Raw genomic sequence first — 20,851 nt, forward strand, 5'->3', positions numbered from 1 at the left:
AAGAATGCAGGCCATACAGGATGGGGGACCCTATCCCAGGAAGCCATGAGTTGGGGGTCATGGTGGAAAATCAGCTGAACATGAGCTCCCAGTGCAGCGCTGTGGCCAAAAGGGCTAATGTGATCCTTGTATGTATAAACAGCTGAATCTTGAGTAGGAGTAGAAAGGTAGAAGAGATTACTTCTGCATTTTCCACTGGTGTGACCTCTCCTGGAATACTATGTCCAATTCTGGTGTTGATACTTCAAGAAGTATGTTGGAAAAATGGAGTGGGTTTAGAGAAGAACCACAGAGAATGCAAATGATTAAAGAATTAGAAAACCTGCCTTATAGTGAAAGGCTCAAGGAGTTCAGTCTATTTACCTTATCAAAGAGGAGGTTAATGTGTGACTTGATCACAGTTTAGAAGTACGTACATCGGGAACAAATATTTGATAATAGAGGACTTTTCAGTTTAGCAGACAAAGGTACAACAAGATGAAGTGGCTGGAAGTTAAAGCTAGACAAATTTAGAGTCGAAATAAGGCCTACTTTTTTAAACAGTGAAAACAATATAACCATTGGAACGATTTACCAAGGGTACTGGTGGATTCTCCACTATTGGAAAATTTTTAATCAAGAATTACAAACATAAGGAAGTACTTCAAAACACAATGCACAGGCAACTTGTGAACTTGTTGCCAGGTGATGTTGTGAAGGTCAAAAGTCCACTTGGGTTAAAAAAAAATTAGATAAGTTCATGAAAGATAGGTTCATCAATAGCTATTAGCCAAGATGGTCAGGGATGCAACCACATGCTTTGCGTGTACCTAAACATATGACTGTCAGAAGCTGAGACTGGATGGCAGGGGATAGTTTACTCGATAATTGGCCTGTTTTCTTCATTCCCTCTGAAGTGTCTGGCACTGGCCACTTTTGGAAGACAGGAAACTGGGCTAGATGTATCATTGCTCTTACCCAGTATGGCCATTCTTATGATATTGGATGTTTTTCTAAAACATGTGCTCTAGTTCAAACGTGCCTAACTCTGCTCCCATTCAAGTCAATGATAAAAACCCCATTCTTGATATCTAGAGGTTTCTTTCAACCTTGAAAGATTTACTGAATGATAGGAGAACATTTTTATTTTAATAATTGCAGCTATGTTCTTCGGTACGTCTACCTGTGTGTGTGTGTGTGTGTGTGTGTGTGTGTGTGTGTGTGTGTGTGTAAGCATGTCCTTGATGAAGAACATATTACCATAAGAAGGCTCTATCTGATGCACTCTCCTTTGCTTCTGTCTCTCCAGAAATATGAGGTATGTTTCTTCCAAACACTGGTATAACAATAGGAATGGGAAAGTGTGTTCCAGAGTCTCAGTTGTTTACTTATGCAGCTCACATTCCAAAAGGTGTGGTCCCCGCTGAGATGGAGAATATGCCAATGGATTTTTGGATTTGATTGGAAATAGAGTAGAGGTTTACACGTTTGGAATTTTTGTGCATTACGCCAAGTAATTATTGCTGTACTGTGATCTAGTAATTAAACAGAATAGGGAACTGAAAGTTATATAGTAAATACTAATATACTAAATAGTAAGATGGGTGAACTTGAGTGCCTGGTATTAAATGAGGATATTGATATAATAGACATCACATAAACTTGGTGGAACAGGGGTAACCAATGGGACTCAGTCATATCGGGGTACAAAATATGTAGGAATGACAGAGTTGGTCGTGCTGGTGAGGGAGTGGCACTATATGTGAAAGAAAGCACAGAGTCAAATATATTAAAAATGTTAAATGAATCAAACTGTACCATAGAATCTCTGTGGATAGAAATTCCATGCTTGAATAATAGGAGTATAGCAGTAGGAATATACTACAAACCCCCTGACCAGGATGGTGATAGTGATTATGAAATGCTGAGGTAGATTAGAGAGGCTACAAAAACAGAAATCCCAATAATAATGGGGGATTTCAATGATCCCCATATTGACTGGGCACATGTCACCTCAGGACGGGATGCTGAGATTAAAATTTCTAGACACTATTAATGACTGCTTCTTGGAGCCACTAATCCTGGAACCCACAAGGAGAGAGGCAATTCTTGATTTCGTCCTAAATGGTGCACAGGATCTGGTCCAAGAAGTAAATATAGTTGAACTGCTTGGTAATAGCAACCATAATGTAATTAAATTTAACATCCTTGTGTGAGGAGAAATACCAAAGAAGCCCCCCACAGTAGCATTTAACTTAAAAAGGGGGAACTATACACAAATGAGGAAGCAAGTTAAACAGAAATTAAAAGGAACAGTTGCAAGATTGAAATGCCTGCAAGCAGCATGGAAACTTTTTCAAAACACCATAATAGAGGGTCAAATTAAATGTATACCCCCCCCAAAAATAGTAAGAGTACTAAAAAAACAATGCCACTATCAACAAAGCAAAAGAGGCATTTAGAGGCAAAAAGGGATCCTTTAAAAATTGGACATCTGTTCTCCTTTGTGTTTTCTTCAATAGGATTTAATTCTGGCAAGTCAAGTGCAAAAATATAATTAGACAGGCCAAAAAAGAATTGAAGAGCTAACAAAAGAAACACAAAAACTTACAGCAATTTTTTTTTTAAATTACATCAGAATCAGGAAGCCTGACAAACAATCAGTGGGGCCACTGACAAGGCTGTTGCAGAGAAGCTAAATGCATTTTTTTTGCACTAGTCTCCATTGCAGAGGAATTGAGGGAGATTCCCACACACAAGTCATTCTTTTTAGGTGCAAAGCTGAGGCAGTGTTCCAGACTGAGGTGCCGATAGAGGAGGTTTGGGAACAAATTGATAAATTTAACTGTAGTATGAAACCAGGACTAGATGATATTCACCCAAGAGTTCTGAAGGAACTCAAGTGTGAAATTGCAGAATTGCTATATGTGGTTTATAACCTATTGTTTAATGACCAGATGACTGGAGGATAGCTAATGTAATGCCAATTTTTAAAAAGGCTCCAGAGGCGATCCTGGCAATTAGAGGCTGGTAAACCTAACTTCAGTACCAGGAAAATTGATTGGAACAATAGTAAAGAACAGAATTATCAGAGACACAGAGGAACATGATTTGTTGGGAAAGAGTCAACATGACTTTGGCAAGGCATGACTTCACTTTACAAATCTATTAGAATTCTTTGAGGGAGTCAATAAACGTGGACAAGGGTGATCCAGTAGATATAATGTACTTGAACTTTCCAAAAGCCTTTGACAAGGTCCCTCACCAAAGGCTCTTAACAGGCACTCTCAGAGGTACAGAGAGGCCCGGGCCACTTTCAGCTTTTGAGGCCCCTAACCATTATAAAAATAAAAAATGACAACACATGAAAACAAAATAATGCACCAAAAAAAGAGTGAGACATAATTTCAATATTTTTTTTATTTAACAAATGCTTTTCTAGCCTTTTTCTTTGCAAATGCACTAATTATTGAGGAAAAATCTAGCTTTCATGCAATGTCACAGTTGATAAACAGGGCCGGCTCCAGGCACCAGCCGAGCAAACTGGTGCTTGGGGCGGCAGCTTGTAGGAGGTGGCATTCCGCCTAATCCTAGGGCGGCACGGCTGCTTTTTTTTTTGGTTTTTTTGTTTTTGTTCCGCTCCGGCCACCCTGTAGGGGGCAGCGGCGTGGAGGATGGGAGCGCCCTGCAGCAAGCCCGGCAGGGCAGCCCGTGTCCTTCCCTCCCAGCCGACCAGAGTGGTGCGGAGCCCTCCCGGCAGGGGGCACGGCGGGGGGGTTGCGTGGCAGCGCCCTGCTGAAGCCCTGGCCACCCCCCTTCTCTCTCTCTCTCCCCCCGCTCCCTCCCCCTCCCCCTGCTAGCCGGGGCACATCTGCAGGGAGTCCCCCTGCACCCTGGCCCCGGCCGCGCCGCCGGTGTTTTTTTTTTTTTTTTTTGCTTTGCCACTTTGTTGTTGTTGTTGTTGTTGCTTGGGGCGGCCAAAAAGCCAGACCTGGCCCTGGATATTAAGCATGGCGAGCCCATTCAAATGCTCTTGTCCCTTAGTTGAATGGTGATAGTTCTTTACCTGCTTCAACACGTTGAAGGTGCATTCACCTGAAGCTACCGATGCAGGCAAATTGACAAAAATACGCAATGCAATTGTGATATTAGGAAACACCCCAGAGAGTTCAACTTCAAGTATTTCTTGAAGCAATTCCTTTGGCTTGCAATCCAATTTTAAGTTCACGGAATATATTTATTTGAGGAAGATGACCTTGTCACTGAGATCTTTTGAGATTTCTTTGTTGTACTGTTGCTGAAATTGTTCAGCTGCAGAAAGTAGATCTTCATTATTCAGTCTGTTGAACTGCCAAAGAAACCCCAAAAGGATACAAATTAGTTGCAGTGACTCAAATCAATTTGTAAAACCTGATTGAATAGAATCAATGATGACAAGGAAGACATTGACCCTATAATGCTGCTCAGCATCAGATTCAGGAGGTAAATTGTGATTGGGGGAGAATTCAGATGAAATGCCAATATTCTGTGTTACGAATTTGGACTCAGTCAGGATTGCATCCCATTGTTCGCAAATCTATTGAATGTAATTGATAAGACTTTCAGTGTAATCCCTCTCAACATCAAGTGTAGCATTGTGTGCTTCAATTATCAGATTAGTTTGGTAGATCATTGTAAGTAGCTTCATCCACAAAGATGACATCAGAATGCATTCGAATTTGGACATGTGCTTCCGAATAGACTGAAGTTCAGTTCGAGCCTGTGCAGTGAGATTGAGAGATTCAAGCTCATTTAAAGCCTTTCTCACTGAATTCAAATGCTGCGCAACTGATTGAACACCATCCATCCGTGCAGACCATCTAGTTTTGGACATCCCATGCAGTGAAACAGGAAGATATTGCTTCAGAATTTCCCACCTTTGTGGACTGCTACTGAAGGGATTGTACATTTGCTGAACAGTTCCAAAGTAAGTAATTGGCTCTTTGCATGATTCAGCACAGTCAACACATACAAGGTTTAGTGTGTGGTTTCCACAGCTGGAGAAAATACAGTTTGAATTATGCTGAAGCAGAACTGCTTGTGCACCTTTGTACTTCCCAGCCATATTAGATCCATTGTCATAGGCTTGACCAATGCAGACCTGAAAGTCTAACTTAAAACCTTCTAGAATTGCTAGTACTTGAGCAGCAATTTCTTTTCCAGTTTTTCTCATGAAATTATCAAACAAAATAAACCTTTCTTCAATTGAAAATTTTGAGCTGTCTACAATCTTAATATATCAAATAACCATAGTAGTCTGTTCCTTGTGAGAACAATCTGGAGTGGCATCAACAATGATTGAAAAATACCTGGCATTTTGAATCTCATCAAGAATTGTTGTTTGTACGAATGACCCACATAGCTCAATAAACTCGTTTTGTATGTGGGTGGAGAAATAATGGACTTGCATGCACTTTTGAGTCTATTGCAATTCTCGAACACATTTAACATGCTCTGATAAAAGTGGGTCATATTTGCTGAGGAGCTCAACTATGCCTAGAAAGTTTCCATTTGCACAATCACCAATACGTTGACTGGAACCAAAGAAAGCCAATCCCCGCTCAGAAAGAAAAAGGATGACATTCAGGATGCACTCAAGAAGTTTTTTCCAGTTAATAGTTTCTGTAGCGAGTTCAGTAAAGACTAAAATCTCAGCTGAACTTTCAGTTGATGCTGCCGTACTGGCTGATTTCCATGCAACATAGTTTTCTTTGTGTGTTTGTTGAACTCTCATATGATGGTATTCAGTCTTTCAACTTTCTCCAACCTCTGTTGATGCTCCATCCTGATTGATCAGAGAGAACCGATGCATTTGCAGCACTTTTGTTCAAAATGAAGCAAGGTGCACAGTACAGAGATTGTTTTTCCGTACTCCAGCATAACCAGTCTCTTGTGCAGGTCTGACCATTGGGAAGAGTTTTTGTCAGCAGACAAGTAGGGAAAACATGATTATCAGCATCTCGTGGAATGTTACTTGGAATTTGAAAACAACTAATTTGAAGAAGAGATTGCATTTGGGCTGCATTGTTCTTGTCAGTAATTCCAATGTCAGTCACAGTCAAACCTGTAGTGCTCATGAATTGCTCTTGCTGCGTAAGATCTACAACTTCCTATTGCTGTTGAGTTTCTTGATCGTACACAGTCTCTTCTGCTGCATCTGTTACTGTTGGAACATCTCGTTCTTGACTACTGTCCTCATGTTCAGATATTGGCATTGAAATATCACCTGTTGCAGTTGCGGAGCTTTCATTATCTGTAGCATTGTTTGTTGGGTAAGGTGTGTTTTCCAGTGTTTTGAGAAATGAAGTTATTGACTTTGAGCTCTTAGCTGCTGCTTCACTCAGTTGCTTGCACCACTTTCAAATCTCCTCTTAATAGTGATCTATCTGGTCAATATGTAGCCTATCCACACTTGAAATATTCTGCTGTAAATAAGTAGCTTATCTACACTTTAAGTCTTCTACTGTAAACATGTACACAAAGGCTGAAAAGACTTAAAATGACGAATACTAATTAAGAACACAAAATGAAACAGTCAGACAGGTTATTATCCTTATCACTGAATCAAAACTCAAGCACACAAGGTATAATATAACAGGCTGAGCTGAAGACAAAGGTATGACATATATATAGTAAACACAGACACGGATACACACAGAGGGATAATGTCCAAAAAATTTCAAATGTGTTCCCTCATGAAACTCACTGTAGAAGATTGTCCTCACAAATTTTCACCTTGAATCTGGGCCTGTAGACTACAAAAGCCTATGATGATGGCCAGGCTACCAAGCTAAGGCTTAACCAACCAACCAGTCACCTCTTTTAGCTACTGTATGAAGATAATAATGAGGAATTCTCACACACAAATAATTCCTTAATCAACTAGACGTGAAACTATACAGACACTGATATGTAACAATTCTCTCAACACGCACTTGATCCAGCACCAGCCACTAGTAGTGGTTTGTTGATATAATCAGCTGAGCTGAGAGGACACATTCATCACAGTCTAATCTTGTACCATCAGAACTGATATATTTTTATTAATATTTATGAATATTTTAAACTCTTTAATATGAAAAAATCTATATCATGTGATACAGGAGGGCCAGGGAGCAGTGGGAGAGTGGTAGAGGGGAAGTATCTAAGCCCTAGGCTAATTAAGGCATGGTTCCCTGTAGACTAGGGAGGGTAGCTACAGGTTAATTGGAGCACCTGTGGTCAATTAAGGCCCTGTTAGCACCCTAATAAACCCCCCTGCTTCAAGCAGTCAGGGGAGAAGGAGGAAGGAGAGCGGACTGGAGCTTGGAGATGTGCTGTGAGACTTGGAAGATCAGAAAACCGGAGTAAGGGAGACCCTGCCCCAGCAGGGGAGGGAGACTCCCTCCCCCAGCGTTTAAGGACCAAAGGTACCCCACCCAAGGGGGAAGAGGGTAAGAACCTGCAAGGGTTGAGAGGGGCTGGGGCTCAGATTAAGGAGCAAAACCAGACCCCTCCCCACTTCCCTCCTTTACCACCTTTCCGGGCCACTAGTGGGGCCCTCGGTGCCCCAAGAGCAGGGGCAAGGGGTGGCATCTTAGCCCCCCGCCAAGAAAAGTGCAGGACCCACCATACTACATTGGCCATCTTGTCCCAATCAGTTAACAAAAAAAATGTCTTTTACCAAATCACATCTCTTATTTGCTTAAATTTGCAACTCTAAGCTGAGAGAGTGTGTCACATTTTGGTCCAATACGGATGTGCATAAAAACAAGTTGTGAAACTTATCAAATGCCAAAAAATTAACAAGTGTCTAAATTGGAGACCCCTTTAAGCTTGAGGCCCAGGCCAAATGGCCCTCCTGGCCCCTTCTGATTGGCCCTGGATCTTAAACAAAATAAGCAGTCATGGGATAGGAGGAATTAGGGAAGGTCCTCTCATGTTCAGTAACTGGTTAAGACAGGAAACAAAGGGCAGGAATAAATGGTCAGTTTTCAGTGGAGAGAAGTAAATAACAGGGTTCCCCACGGATCTGTATTGGGACCTGTGTTGTTCAACATTCATAAATGATCTGTAAAAAGGCATAAACACTGAGGTGACATAGTTTTGCAGATGATACAAAATTAATCAAGATAGTTAAGTCCAAAGCAGACTGCAAAGCATTGCAAACGGATCTCACAAAACTGGATGACTGGGCAACAAAATGGCAGATGCTATTTAATGTTGATAAATGCAAAGTAATGCATATTGGAAAACATAATCCCAATTATACCTCTAAAATGATGGGGTCTAAATTAGCTGTTACCACTCAAGAAAGAGATCTTGGGGTCACTGTGGATAGTTCTTTGGAAACATCCACTCAATATGCAGTGGCAGTCAAAAAGGCTAACAGAATGTTCATCACCATTAGGAAAGGGATAGATATTAAGACAGAAAATATTATAATGCCACTATAGAAAGCCATGGTACATCCACACCTTGAATATTGCATGCAGTTCTGGTCATCTCATCTCAAGAAAGATATATTAGAATTGGAAAAGGTACAGAGAAGGGTAACAAAAATGATTAGGGGTATGGAACAGCTTCCATATGTGGAGAGATTAAAAAGACTGTGACTGTTCAGCTTGGAAAAGAGACAACTAAAGGGGGATATGATAGAGATCTATAAAATCATGAATGGTGTGGAGAACGTGTTTAAGGAAGTGTTATTTACCCCTTCACATAACACAAGAACCAGGAGTCACCCAAGAAAATTAACAGTCAGCAGGTTTAATACAAACAAAAGAAAGTACTTCTTCATACAACATGCAGTCAACCTGTGGAACTCATCGCCAAAGGATGTTTTGAAGGCCAAGAGTATAATTGGGTTCAAAAAAAGAGAATTATGTAAGTTCATGGAAGATAGGTCTATTAATGTTTAATGGTCAAGGATGGAACCCCATGGTCCTCTGATGGCTAGATGCTGGGACTGGATGATGGGGGATGGATCACTCGATAATTACCGTGTTCTATTCATTCCCTCTGAAGTTTCTGACATTGGTCACTGTGAGAAGACAGGATACTGGGCTAGATGGACCATTGGTCTGACCCACTATGGCCGTTCTTATGTTCTTATTGAGTTAGGACACTTTTTGAGTTCTGCTCCCACTGCTGCCACTGACTTGCTGTAAGATCTTTGCCATATAGCTTTTAAATTGTGTATATCATCAGTTTCACCACCTATAAAATTTTATCCCGCCTGGCAAGGAGAACCCAGTTATACTTTTTGCCTTCTAAATATCCCTGTCAAGGGTGGTGGTAAATTTGTAAAGCACTGTGATAGTCTCAGATGAAAGGTGCTATGTAAGTGGTTCATATCTGTGCAGTGCAAACCCTCAAAAGCTTCTACTAAGTCATAAACCAAACCTATTAAGTGCCAAAGGAATATTGTTGCTTGTGTCTGGTCACTGAGTACAGAGTGAATGGCTTAGACATATTCCTATCTATAGTCTATATTTTTGTTTTTAAAGCTCTCTTTTTATATCTTTTGTAGATCACATTAATGGATGCCAACTATGTCATGGATGAGACTCTTGGCACATCAACATTTCTTATATCCTCTCTGAAACTGGGGGAGAAGAAAGAAGTTCCATTTACTTTTAATGAAGTAAGTTGCAAATCTCGATAGCTTGGCCTGCTTTGCTAAAGTCTCAAACATGATGATGAATGTTAATGCAGTAGCAGCTGACTTGAAATCTGGTATTTGGAAAGTCAGAGCACACAATGTAAGTCTTTTTTCAGGTTTCTTATATTTAGCTACACAGTATTCTGGTTGGATAATAGCCTGGGAGTTTTGCTTGTTCCTAGATCACATAGAAGCTATTGCTTTTGTAGTAGATTACATGCTACCCATGTATGTACTATCATGCCCTGATAGCTTTTCCAAAAGGACCTCACTTTCTCCTCACTGATGCTGATTTCAAGCAAGTAACTGGTTAAGGCCTTTTTGGTAAATCAGTTAAAAAATGTATATAAGGTATAATTTACTGCAGCCTGAGAGTTGATTTAATTCTAACACCATCTATTTTGGAAGTTATTGCTTACCTGAGTACTTGTGTCTTATGAATGCTCTGGTTAATACCTGGTCTTTTTCACTTTTCGGTTGACTCTTCTGTATTGGTCTCTCGGTCTGCCATGTTACAGAAATGAGACTTGAATCATCATTTAGTTAGGAAAGAGGAGAGAGAGAGGGAAAGGGGTTGATGTATCTGAAATTAATTGAGAACAATATGCTTTATATATTTTGTGTTAATGTTAAGTTGTTGTCAAATTGCAAATACTTTTTTTTCTATGGATGGAGTCATTTAGTTCACTAATTTTCCTTTACATTAGACAATGAGTAGGGGAAAGCCTTGTTTAAAGAAATCAAACTATGATGAGCCTTACGAGTAGAGCTGTGCAAATAACTGATTTTTCAAGTTCAGTGGTGGTTCTGAAAAACCAGAAAGAAGAAAAAAAATCAGTTCGGGTTCAACCAAATTGAAAAAAATCAGAAAAATCGAAATCAGTTTCAGGTCTGTTCCAGGTCTGTTCAAACCAAAGTCTTCCATATTCTAGCAGGGAGGACAGTGGGGGTGGCAGCAGTACCTCCTCCTCCTCTGGCCATTTTGTGTCAACTTCACAGATTGTGTTGGGACAACCAAGGCTGCATTTTTTTATTAAATAAACTATTCATTAGAAATTTTTCCCCAGCTCTACTTATGAGAGAATGGTGAGGAATTCCAAATCAGGTTGAACTCAACATGCACAACTAATATACACCAGCTGTGCCTAATATTTGTATTTGTCATAGAGAACGAAGTGCTGTTGACTCTGGCATTTCACTTTTGGAGTCTGTTTAATATTCAGTGTGTACATTCTTAAAGCCAGTGCATCACTGCATGTTTTCACTATGGCCTTCTAAAGGTCTTACTGGTACTCCACCTTCTAGGGGCAGGTGCTATGTGGGAGAGTTTGTTACTCATAAACGAGTACAATAGCAGACATATTTTCCTTGTGCGTCAGAGAGTTCAGGGAGGTAGAATTGCTCCTAGTGCTCGCCTGGTTCCAGCTGCTTCTTACACTGAGCCATGCCTAACAGACATGATCTATCCTTAAGGATCAAGGCTGTATCCCCACTTTGAACTTTAGGGTACAAATGTAGGGGCCTGCATGAGGACTCCTAAGCTTAACTACCAGCTTAGTTCTGGTCCGCTGCCACCATCCCAAAGCTAATTCCCTTCCCTGGGTAGCCTTGAGAGCCCTTCACCAATTCCCTGGTGAATACAGATCCACACTCCTTGGATCTTAAAACAAGGAGAAATTGACCCTTCCCCCCCTCCTTCCTTTCACCAACTCCTGGTGAATACAGATCCAAACCCCCTTGGATCTTAAAACAAAGAGAAATCAATCAGGTTCTTAAAAAAGAAGGCTTTTAATTAAAGAAAAAGGTAAGAATCATCTCTGTAAAATCAGTATGGAAAATAGCTTTACAGGGTAATCAAACTTAAAGAGCTCAGAGGACCCCCCTCTGTCTTAGGTTCAAAGTACAGCAAACAAAGATAAACACTCTGGTAAAAGGTACATTTACAAGTTGAGAAAACAAAGTAAATCTAAGACGCCTTGCCTGGCTTTTTACTTACAAGTTTGAAATAGGAGAGACTTGTTTAGAAAGATGGGGAGAACCTGGATTGATGTCTGGTCCCTCTCAGTCCCAAGAGCGAACAACCCCTTAAAACAAAGAGCACACACAAAAGCCTTTCCCCCCCCAAGATTTGAAAGTATCTTGTCCCCTTATTGGTCCTTGGGGTCAGGTGTCAGCCAGGTTACCCGAGCTTCTTAACCCTTTACAGGTAAAAGGATTTGGAGTCTCTGGCTAGGAGGGATTCCATAGCACTGTACACAGGAGAGCTGTCACCCTTCCCTTTATAGTTATGACAATCAGGCATTGATATTTTTTCAACTTTTTGCTTTCAAACCCCACCAGAAATACTGTTTGATTAAAGAATATTTGTATTGGTCCTTTTAGCTTTGAATATATAGTGAGGTTTTGTTGGACTGGTTATTCAAAACAGGCAGAAAACATCTTATTCTTTCTCTTTGACACTCAGTCAGCTGTGATAAATTCTTCTCTTATCTTTTAGTCTTTATGCATGCCTAAAGAAGTTAATTAAAATTTTGTAAAATTATCATTATTATTATAACTGCATGTGCAAGGGCTGCAGGCTTGGACACTTTATCTTTTAAATCACATTGTAAACATATTTGTTTGTGATGGTAGACTTGGTGTCTCAGACCAGTAAAATCATTTACCGGTGTGTCATTGCTTCAAATCCAGATCAGGATGTAGTACCTACTGGTGCTGCATGTGGAGCAAATAACAGATAGTACTGCTATTGGCAGTAGAGGCCAAGATTTTTAATTATGTGGGGACTGAACAAAAATTACATCTTGGTCAAGGGTGACACTCACTCACAAAGCAATGTATGGGGGAAGACAATGCTTATTGACAATGCTAATTGGGGGTGATAGCTCAGTGGTTTGAGCATTGGCCTACTAAACCCAGGGTTCTGAGCACAATCCTTGAGGGGGCCATTTAGGGAACTGGGGTAAAAATCTATCTGGGGTTTGGTCCTGCTTTGATCACGGGGTTGGACTAGATGACCTCCTGAGGTCCCTTCCAACCCTGATATTCTATGATTCCAATGGGTCTTGACTAAGTCAAGATTTAACACCACATGCTCGTCATGTTAACTGAGAACTGTAGTCTCTGTACTGTGTGACCACCTTTGAAAGCACTCTGTTCATTCTTCCTAAGGAAACCCATTTACGTATCTGGTCAATTGTTTCCTCTTTTTAAAGTGGGTTTATAACTTATAAGGAGGAGGATGAGTGTATATTCAAAGTGCATATGTTTTCTTTCCTCTATAAATGAGATAATCAGCTTGAAATGTTTCTTGTTTAGGTCACAGAAATGATTTTGGAATTGTTTCTTGAAGTCTGGTAAGTATCTCACTTAACCAAACAAATCTGTAGAGAATGACTGTATGAGCAGCCTATTTATGTGTTTTCTATTCCTTGTAATTTTTTTTCAAAAGTATATAAAATTAAATTCAAAATTAACTAGTATTAAGGTTGAAATATCAAGCACTGAAAACTCAGGACAATCCAAAAGTGAAGGTTACGCCCATAAAGTAAGTCTGCTGTTGACTTAAATGGGATCATTCATGCAAGTAAAATTATGCACTTGTTTAAGTGTTTGCAGGAGCAAGGCTGTAGTTTGTAAGATCCTTGTTCCTGGGCCTCCACTAAGTGCTATCCTTTCCAATGGTCCTCTCCTATGCAAAACTTTAGAAGCTCAGTAGGCAGCCAGCCTCTGCAGTTATCCTTATTGCAGTCATCTTCCACTCTGATCTCAACTTTTAGCTATCTAGCTGCGGATGCATGCTCATCAGATCAATCTTTAAGATTTTAATCCTGCAAAGACTTATGCTTATACTTAACTTTGCACATGGAGGATATTCCCATTGAAGTAACTGAAACTGACTTTAAAGGAACTATGCACTATCAATAAAACTATGGCCCCACTGAAGTGAATGGCAAGGCTGTCATTGACTTCAATGGTGCCAGGATTTAGCCCCATGTGCAAAGGTAAGCACATGCATAAGTCTTTGCAGGGTAAGCAAATAATGAAATGCTCTAGTGCGCACCTTCAAATTTTCATGTCAAAATCTTTATTTTAAAGTCATTCCTCATCCCCGCACATAACAAAGTAAGAAATAATTCTTCAGTGAAGGCTATTTACAGACCTGGTTTTATAGATCAACTATTTTTTGAATGATCCCTCTGAAGAAAAATATTTTGGTCATAATATTTTTTGAAAGTGAGGAAAAATTATTTGTATGACTGTAGCACCTAGGAGCCCTAATCATGGTCCAGGGCCCTATTGTACTAGGTACTGTACCAATGCAGAACAGAAAGATGGTTCCTGCCCCAAATTCACTTCTCATTTTTCAAGAATGTCTGAAGTTATTTAGTCAAATAAATATATTTGGGAGAGGAGCGAATTCTATTTAATCCTAATCTATTTAAATTCTTATACCATCCTCATCGCTGTAGTATCTGAACACCACCCATTAGTGCATTAAGTGATACGACTAATTTGTATCATGTGTGGTTTCTCCTCTCTTCAGAGAAACAACATATTTTGAGGAATAGGTCAGGCATCAAAATTTTCAATCTAAAAGTTATGAGCAACTGAAAACAGAGAACTTAAAAATCGACTAATTTTCTTCTGTAACTATAGTAGTTATTTCAGGCACCATCACTATATTAAATATAACTCCTTATGGTTAAGGGGCTGTGGAAAACAGCCCCCAGGGGTTGTTTCATCTTATTCTTTATGCCAGCAGATGTGCATCTGTGTGTGGTCCACTGGGCCACCCCTAGAACTCCTGTGGCTTATACATTTAGACACAACAAGGTGTGATTAATTCATGCTTATGATGTTAACTCAAACAAGCCTCATAGCCATGTCGTGTTGCAATTATAGAATATATTAGGATATCTTAACAAAATGGCACAAGAGGCCAAATTATGCTCCCAGCTACACTCTGGAAACCCCACTGGTTGTAGAGAGACTGCAGAGATGTAAATGACAGCAACATTCAGTCCACTGTATTCCTAAATCCAAGGCCAGGGCATTGCGTTTAGCGAGTCTGGTTGCTGTATTTTTCATGTCTGTAATTTTCATCGAACACATATGAAATGTGCTGTTTAATTTAACTGATGAAACTCAGAAATCTTGAATTTCTTTCAATTGTGCTATACAGTACAACAGTCACTGCTCTCTGAATTATACCGACATATGCATTTTGTTGGTGCCTTGCTTCTAGGCAATCTTTTTTCTTCTTTACTCATTGTGTTCATCTGACTGCATAATAGTTTGATTCAATGTCTTTTGATGTATATTCCCACTTTATGTAAGATGTTACATGTTCACAGGTCTGTATGTTTGTCAAAAAGAAACCTTGGATGTGCTGTCTAGTAACTAAGTTGTCAAAATACCCCAGTTGTTTAGCTCATCTTTCATAATGGCTCACTTTCAGTGAGGTATATGCGAGCAAAGATTTTTGCCAGGTCCCCCCAACACCCCTTTCCCAACATACAGCCTGTAGCCCTGATGCACCAAAACACTGAAGTACGTGCTTAACTTTCAATGAGTGGTCTCATTGAATTCAGTGGCACTACTCACAAAGTCAAAGTTAAGGGCATGATAAAGTGATAAACAGTCATGCAATAAAAAGTACAGCGGGAGTATTGGGGATCACACCCTCAGAGTGGTGTACAAGATCAGTGAGTCTTAACCATCCCTGGTCAAATGGCAGATGAAACTTCTTACCCTGCCTACACTATATGTAGTGGAAAGTAGGAGCCCAGTCTGTGGAATCCCAAGAAAATCCCAATATAAAAATTAGGCCCTGCTGGATACATTGGGGATCCACTTCTGGCCTAAACTACATTGGTGCAAGTCCTGCTGAGTTTGCTACCACATTTGTCACTCAATGACAATCTCAGGAGAGAGGCCAAGGTCTGAGTGTCCATGGAGATTGAATTATCATCTCACTACTTGACACAGCACCTCTAAGTCAACATTAATGTGTGCTGGTGGGGTTATGCAAAGAAGCATTCACTGCAGTTGTTCATACTGTCTTTGATCTGTGGATAAGCAGAGAATTCAAGTTCCTGGGCTGTGAATCTAGAACCTTTTTATAAGTGTTAACTTTACTATTTTTTAAAAAAGGCCACAGAATACATTACTAGCAGCTGAATATTTTATGTCTTCTCTTTCATGTGTTCACTAGTCTGTGAGCTGCAGCCCTGCCAGATAAAATGAGTTGAATACTGGGAGGATTCATATTTGCTAAAGAGATACTGTGACCATTCTTCCCCCTTAGAATGACTTCATGCAATGTGGTACATTATAGTATGATTATGCAATTTATCTAGTACTTTGTATTTTATTGTTTATAATGTAAACCATTAGCACTTGTTCCTGTTCCCATTAAAGTCTATGGGATCGTAGGTGAAATTTTGTTTATCTGTTTTGGGGTTCACAGTCTGTCTGTTTTGCAAAACAGCTCTTCAACTGACCTCCGGTTCAGCATGGCTCTGTGTGATCAGGAGAAGATGTTTCGACAGCAGCGGAGGGAGAATATCATGCACAAAATGAAAACTCTTCTAGGAGCAGAAAACAGCAAGAACTTGGCCACTTCCCGCGATGTAGGTTTGAAATGCTTCTGTAAATAATTACAACCTGAGCAGTCAGATCAGTATTACCTTTGCAATCCTATTCCTATCTTTCTGAAAGACATGAAAATAAAGAATAGGATGAAGGGTACAATTCAAAGTTTAGTATAAGTACAAATAAACATCTTTTAGTCCCAGCAGATTCATGATATGGGATGAGGCTGATTTTGCCATCTCTCAAAGTTGTAAGTTAATTTTTTAGGTTTATCCTGCAATGAGTTTCATGCTCATGGAGCCCCATTGAAGTCAGTAGCGCTTTACATTGGCACAGGGATCTACCTGGATGGAGCACATTTCAGGATCAAAACCTTGGCTTTTAATCTTTATTGACACTTTCATTAAACAGCCTGTAGCATAGTTTTCGGTTCTTTTCTTTCTGAATCCTTAACAAAACACACCTAAAAGAAAGTTACTACTTCTGTTAGATCAGAGATCCATCAGCTCTTTCTCTATTGGTATTATTGTATTTTTAGTGTCAGGAACCATGGGGTTGAGTTCCCTCTCAGCTGAGCCTGGGTTAGCCAGTTCAGCATTGCTCCTCCTCCAGTCTGCCCCAGCTCTGCTCCCTTTCCTGACCCCTGATGCTGGCTCTGAGCCTGGGCTCTGGTTAGTGCAGTGATTTCAAACTTTTGTACTGGTGACCCCTTTCAAATAGCAAGCCTCTGAGTGTGACCCCCCCCTTATAAATTAAAAACACTTTTTTATATATATTAACACCATTATAAATGCTGGATGCAAAGTGGGGATTGGGGTGGAGGCTGACAGCTCGTGACCCCCCATGTAATAACTTCACGACCCCCTGAGGGGTCCCAACTCCCAGTTTGAGAACCCCTCGGTTGGTGGTTTCTGACCCCAGCTCTGACCCTTGGCTTGACTAGTGTCCCTTGCTCTAACCACTAGGCTGGGCTCTGGCTCTAACCATAAGACTGCCCACATCCTGGTTCTGACACTTAGGGCTTTATACTGCAAAGTGCTGGGCACCTCCTACAAGGTGCTTGCACTCTGCTGAGTACACTTGCATGACTGGGTCTTTGCAGTCTGATTTTTTCAGAGGAGATAAGCACCTGCAAGTCCCATTGACTACAGCTGGTGCTGTGGGTGCTCAGCACTTCTGAAAACCAAGTCATTAGGGTCAGATTTATAAGGTATTTAGGTGTCTAAAGATACAGATTGCACACAGTGAGCTTTACAAAACTGTCTAAATGGACTAGCGCCTAACTCCAATGGCTTTCACTGGGAATTAGGCACCTAATCTGTTTAGGCATATGTGTAAATCCCACCAGGCACCTATCTGCATTTTTAGGGACCTAAATTCCTTTGTAAATCTGGCCATTAGTGTCTAAGGATCATTTTTTGTTACCAGCAATTAAACCTAATGACAATTATTTGGTCTCTGCACATTGGCTGGCTGATGATACTGAAATGAAGACTGTCCTTACAGCACATATATGGGTTTAGGTTAGGGAGCTGTCTTTTTCTTTTAGCATTAGCAGAATGTGATAGACTTTTGCAGGGAATGTGAAATCTCACAATTTCCAGTGGCACACAAATTCTGGTGTTTGGTCAGCTTTGTGTACAGTGTCCAGAAAGCATAGCAACTAGCATCTGACAGATAGGGAAATAGGGACACTTTTGATTGGCTGTTCTGTATTCTCTGATTGCTGGCAAGCTTGTTTCCCAATTGCTGCTGTCCCTTTGCTCGCCACAATATTGCAGAGGCGTTTTTTCCCTCCACCCCCAAGTCCTGCATTTCCTTCTCTGTTTCTCTTCCCTCAGGTCCCATTGATCTAGGTGAAAACTTGTAACTTGGGCGTGTCTGCTTTTCACAGTGTATGTTCCTTGCATATTTCCATATAAGCCTTTATGAAAATTGCATTGCACAAAAGCAGTTGTAGCAAAGCCTTACAAGTGGGGAAGTTACATATTTAGAATTGCACTTCACCTTTCCTTGAATAGCGGAAAAGCCTCTTGTATTCCTCTCTCCCTTTTCTGGTTTTGAGGAGTTGGGGGTGGGGAAAGACTGGCAATAAACTTGTCTTCTACTATGTCTATAGAACTAATATGCAAGGCTGCACTCGACACATATTTTACACTGGTTGAATGAACTGAAACCAAATGCATGGAGCCGAGCTGCTCCTCTCATAGCAACAGCTACTTCTTTGCACGGCCCTAGGCCACCCAGTTATTTTTCAAAGTGGGCAAAGTGGTTAATAAGGTGTGGTTGGGACGTGCTATATTTCTTACCCGCTTCCTTTCTACACAGGCCCATGCTATAGCTCTGTTCTAGATTTGTGTTGCTGGAAATGAGGAGGTGATCATACAGGCAATAGGCATTTATGCAGCAGCAGGAGTCCTCTCTCCTAGGGCAAAGATTATTTTTCTCTGCCACTGACATGGTCTTTAATTACATCAAGTAACAAGCCAACATAGGAGGGAGAGTAGTTTTAGATAAGAAGAATCCCTTCAAAACCAATTCTCCACAAGGGAAGAGGTACCACAATCAGGCATGACTCTAAGCTCTATATTCTCTTTGATACATTGGGGTATAGGCTATTAAAATTAGTGGGAGTTTTCTGCATGCAGCAATGGGTCACTTCCCATAAGCGCTATATCATGAATTCTGTGATTCCCATGATGGCTGTGGATTTAAATACAGAGGGAATGTAAGTGATGACCAGTCTTTTCTTTGTTGAACACTTCAAAGAGCAGCCTTTTAGAGTTTGCTGTGTCCTGAAGGAGATTCAGCCTTTCCCTCCTGCTCCTGCCATTACACTGTTTAATAGACTTGCTGACCAGTGATTGTTTGAGAGCATCCTTAAATAGTTTTCCTCTTATGGGCTTGCACCTGGAACTCCCCTCTGCTCAGCCTGTTGAGATTTGCCTTTATAGATCAATTAGCTAATGTTTGCAAGGAGCTTTCAAAGTTTAAAGCACACTCTAAGTGCTGAGTAATATACTAATATAGCTCTACTGTTCAAAGCAACTGCTCTATCAGTGTTGGTTTAGTAAAACAGGCATGTCCTAATTCTTCACTTTAGTTTTGTTGTTCTTTGACAGAAACCTATCCCTTGTACAGAATGACAAAGAATGATAATGCCAATAAATACCTGTGGTTGGAATTATTAATACCTAGAACTTATACGGTGCTTTACATCTGAAAAGTGCTGTACAAACACTAATCAGTTAATCTTCTTTTACTGAATTAAAATCCAATCTTTTGTATAGAGCGGAAGGTCAAAGATGACATCCAAAGTTTTGCAATTATTGGGTGCAGCCATTTCCACTGGCTATGTGTTTTAGATCTAAGAAGCAAAAGTGGGGTTCATTGCTGATTTATTTCAACATTGACTTAAAACTTGCAGAGTGTGTTAAAATTCCCATGTAAAGTATAAATAAGTAAACTATAAAATTTGTTTTCCCTGCATCCATCCTTAAAATCTTCCTAACCACTGTAAATATCAAAATGTCTCAGTGTACATACAGGAAGCAAACATTGAAATTAATAAAATCCAAATTAAAACATTTTTTTGCTTTCATCAAAAGAATCACACACTGTTATAAAATGCAGTAGAACCAGATTCTTCCACCCTTATTTGCAATACCTTATTCTGCAAGTAATGCCATTTAAATGAAGAGAAAGGCACTAGTCCCTGTGGGTAATAATTGCACAACCTTGCCCTGGTTGATTTAATATTTCTTAAGTAAACTATGATTAGCATGTTGAAATCATACTTCAGATAATGTACAGCACTTTCCTGTCATGGGTTTAAGAAGTGTCATCAGTGAGATGTATAAATTGATCAATGATTTTGGTTACTGCTGCTGTTTTATTCACGCAGCTCATGAAATGGACTGGGACTGAGATAACTACTAGAGAGATTAGACCAGAGATTAGATAGTGGGATTAATTTACCACTCTATGGGCCAAACTGACTTTCCTGGGATTTGCAGACTAAGAAAAAGAGAGAGATGAAATCTTGGCCTCATTTAAATCAATGGGAGGTTTGCCATTGACTTCAATAGAACAAGGATTTCACCCTGTTAGTGAAATTCCATCCCCCTTTCCTTTTTTCTTCACTGGTTTGAAGACCCCCCCCATTTCTGATGTGCATTCACTTTGGCCATCCAATAGCAGTTTCTGTTTTTTGTATATCCGTATACAACTCCACCTTGGAAATGTATAACTTGGCATTTGTCCTTGAGTCAAGAATAGCATCAGTTAAATTCTCAAGCTGAGGACAGTATCCAGTGTTAATGGAGGGAATGGACTCTGGTTATCTATTAGTTTCCCCTCCTCCCTAATCCCTAACTACTTTGAGTCCATAGACGATTGAGGCGGAGCATGTGAAGGCACAAAGGCACCCATCTCCCATTGACTTTTATTGCGCTCAGGGCCGGCTCCAGGCACCAGGCACCCAAGCTGGTGCTTGGGGCGGCACCTGGAGGGGGGCGGCGCGGCGCTCCGGCCGCCGGGGAGAGCGGGGCCACAGCCGGGCTCGCCGCCCTCCCCCCGGCGCTCTGGCCGCCC

The 20,851-nt window shown here is 40.5% G+C and overlaps 1 protein-coding gene across 1 annotated transcript in view; it reads left to right on the plus strand.

The window, feature by feature from the left end:
* LOC112103418 (cytosolic phospholipase A2) overlaps window positions 1–20,851 on the plus strand; it is a 100,646-nt gene that overhangs the window by 32,720 nt on the left and 47,075 nt on the right. Inside the window, exons 3-5 of the mRNA XM_026655743.1 lie at window positions 9,530–9,643; window positions 12,980–13,017; window positions 16,155–16,300. Of these exons, the coding sequence (XP_026511528.1) occupies window positions 9,530–9,643; window positions 12,980–13,017; window positions 16,155–16,300 (298 nt within the window). The remainder of the gene's footprint in view (window positions 1–9,529; window positions 9,644–12,979; window positions 13,018–16,154; window positions 16,301–20,851) is intronic.

The sequence above is a fragment of the Terrapene carolina genome, unplaced genomic scaffold (assembly GCF_002925995.2).
Source record: "Terrapene carolina triunguis isolate 2854851 unplaced genomic scaffold, T_m_triunguis-2.0 Scaffold211, whole genome shotgun sequence".
NCBI classification, from domain to species: Eukaryota; Metazoa; Chordata; order Testudines; family Emydidae; genus Terrapene; species Terrapene triunguis.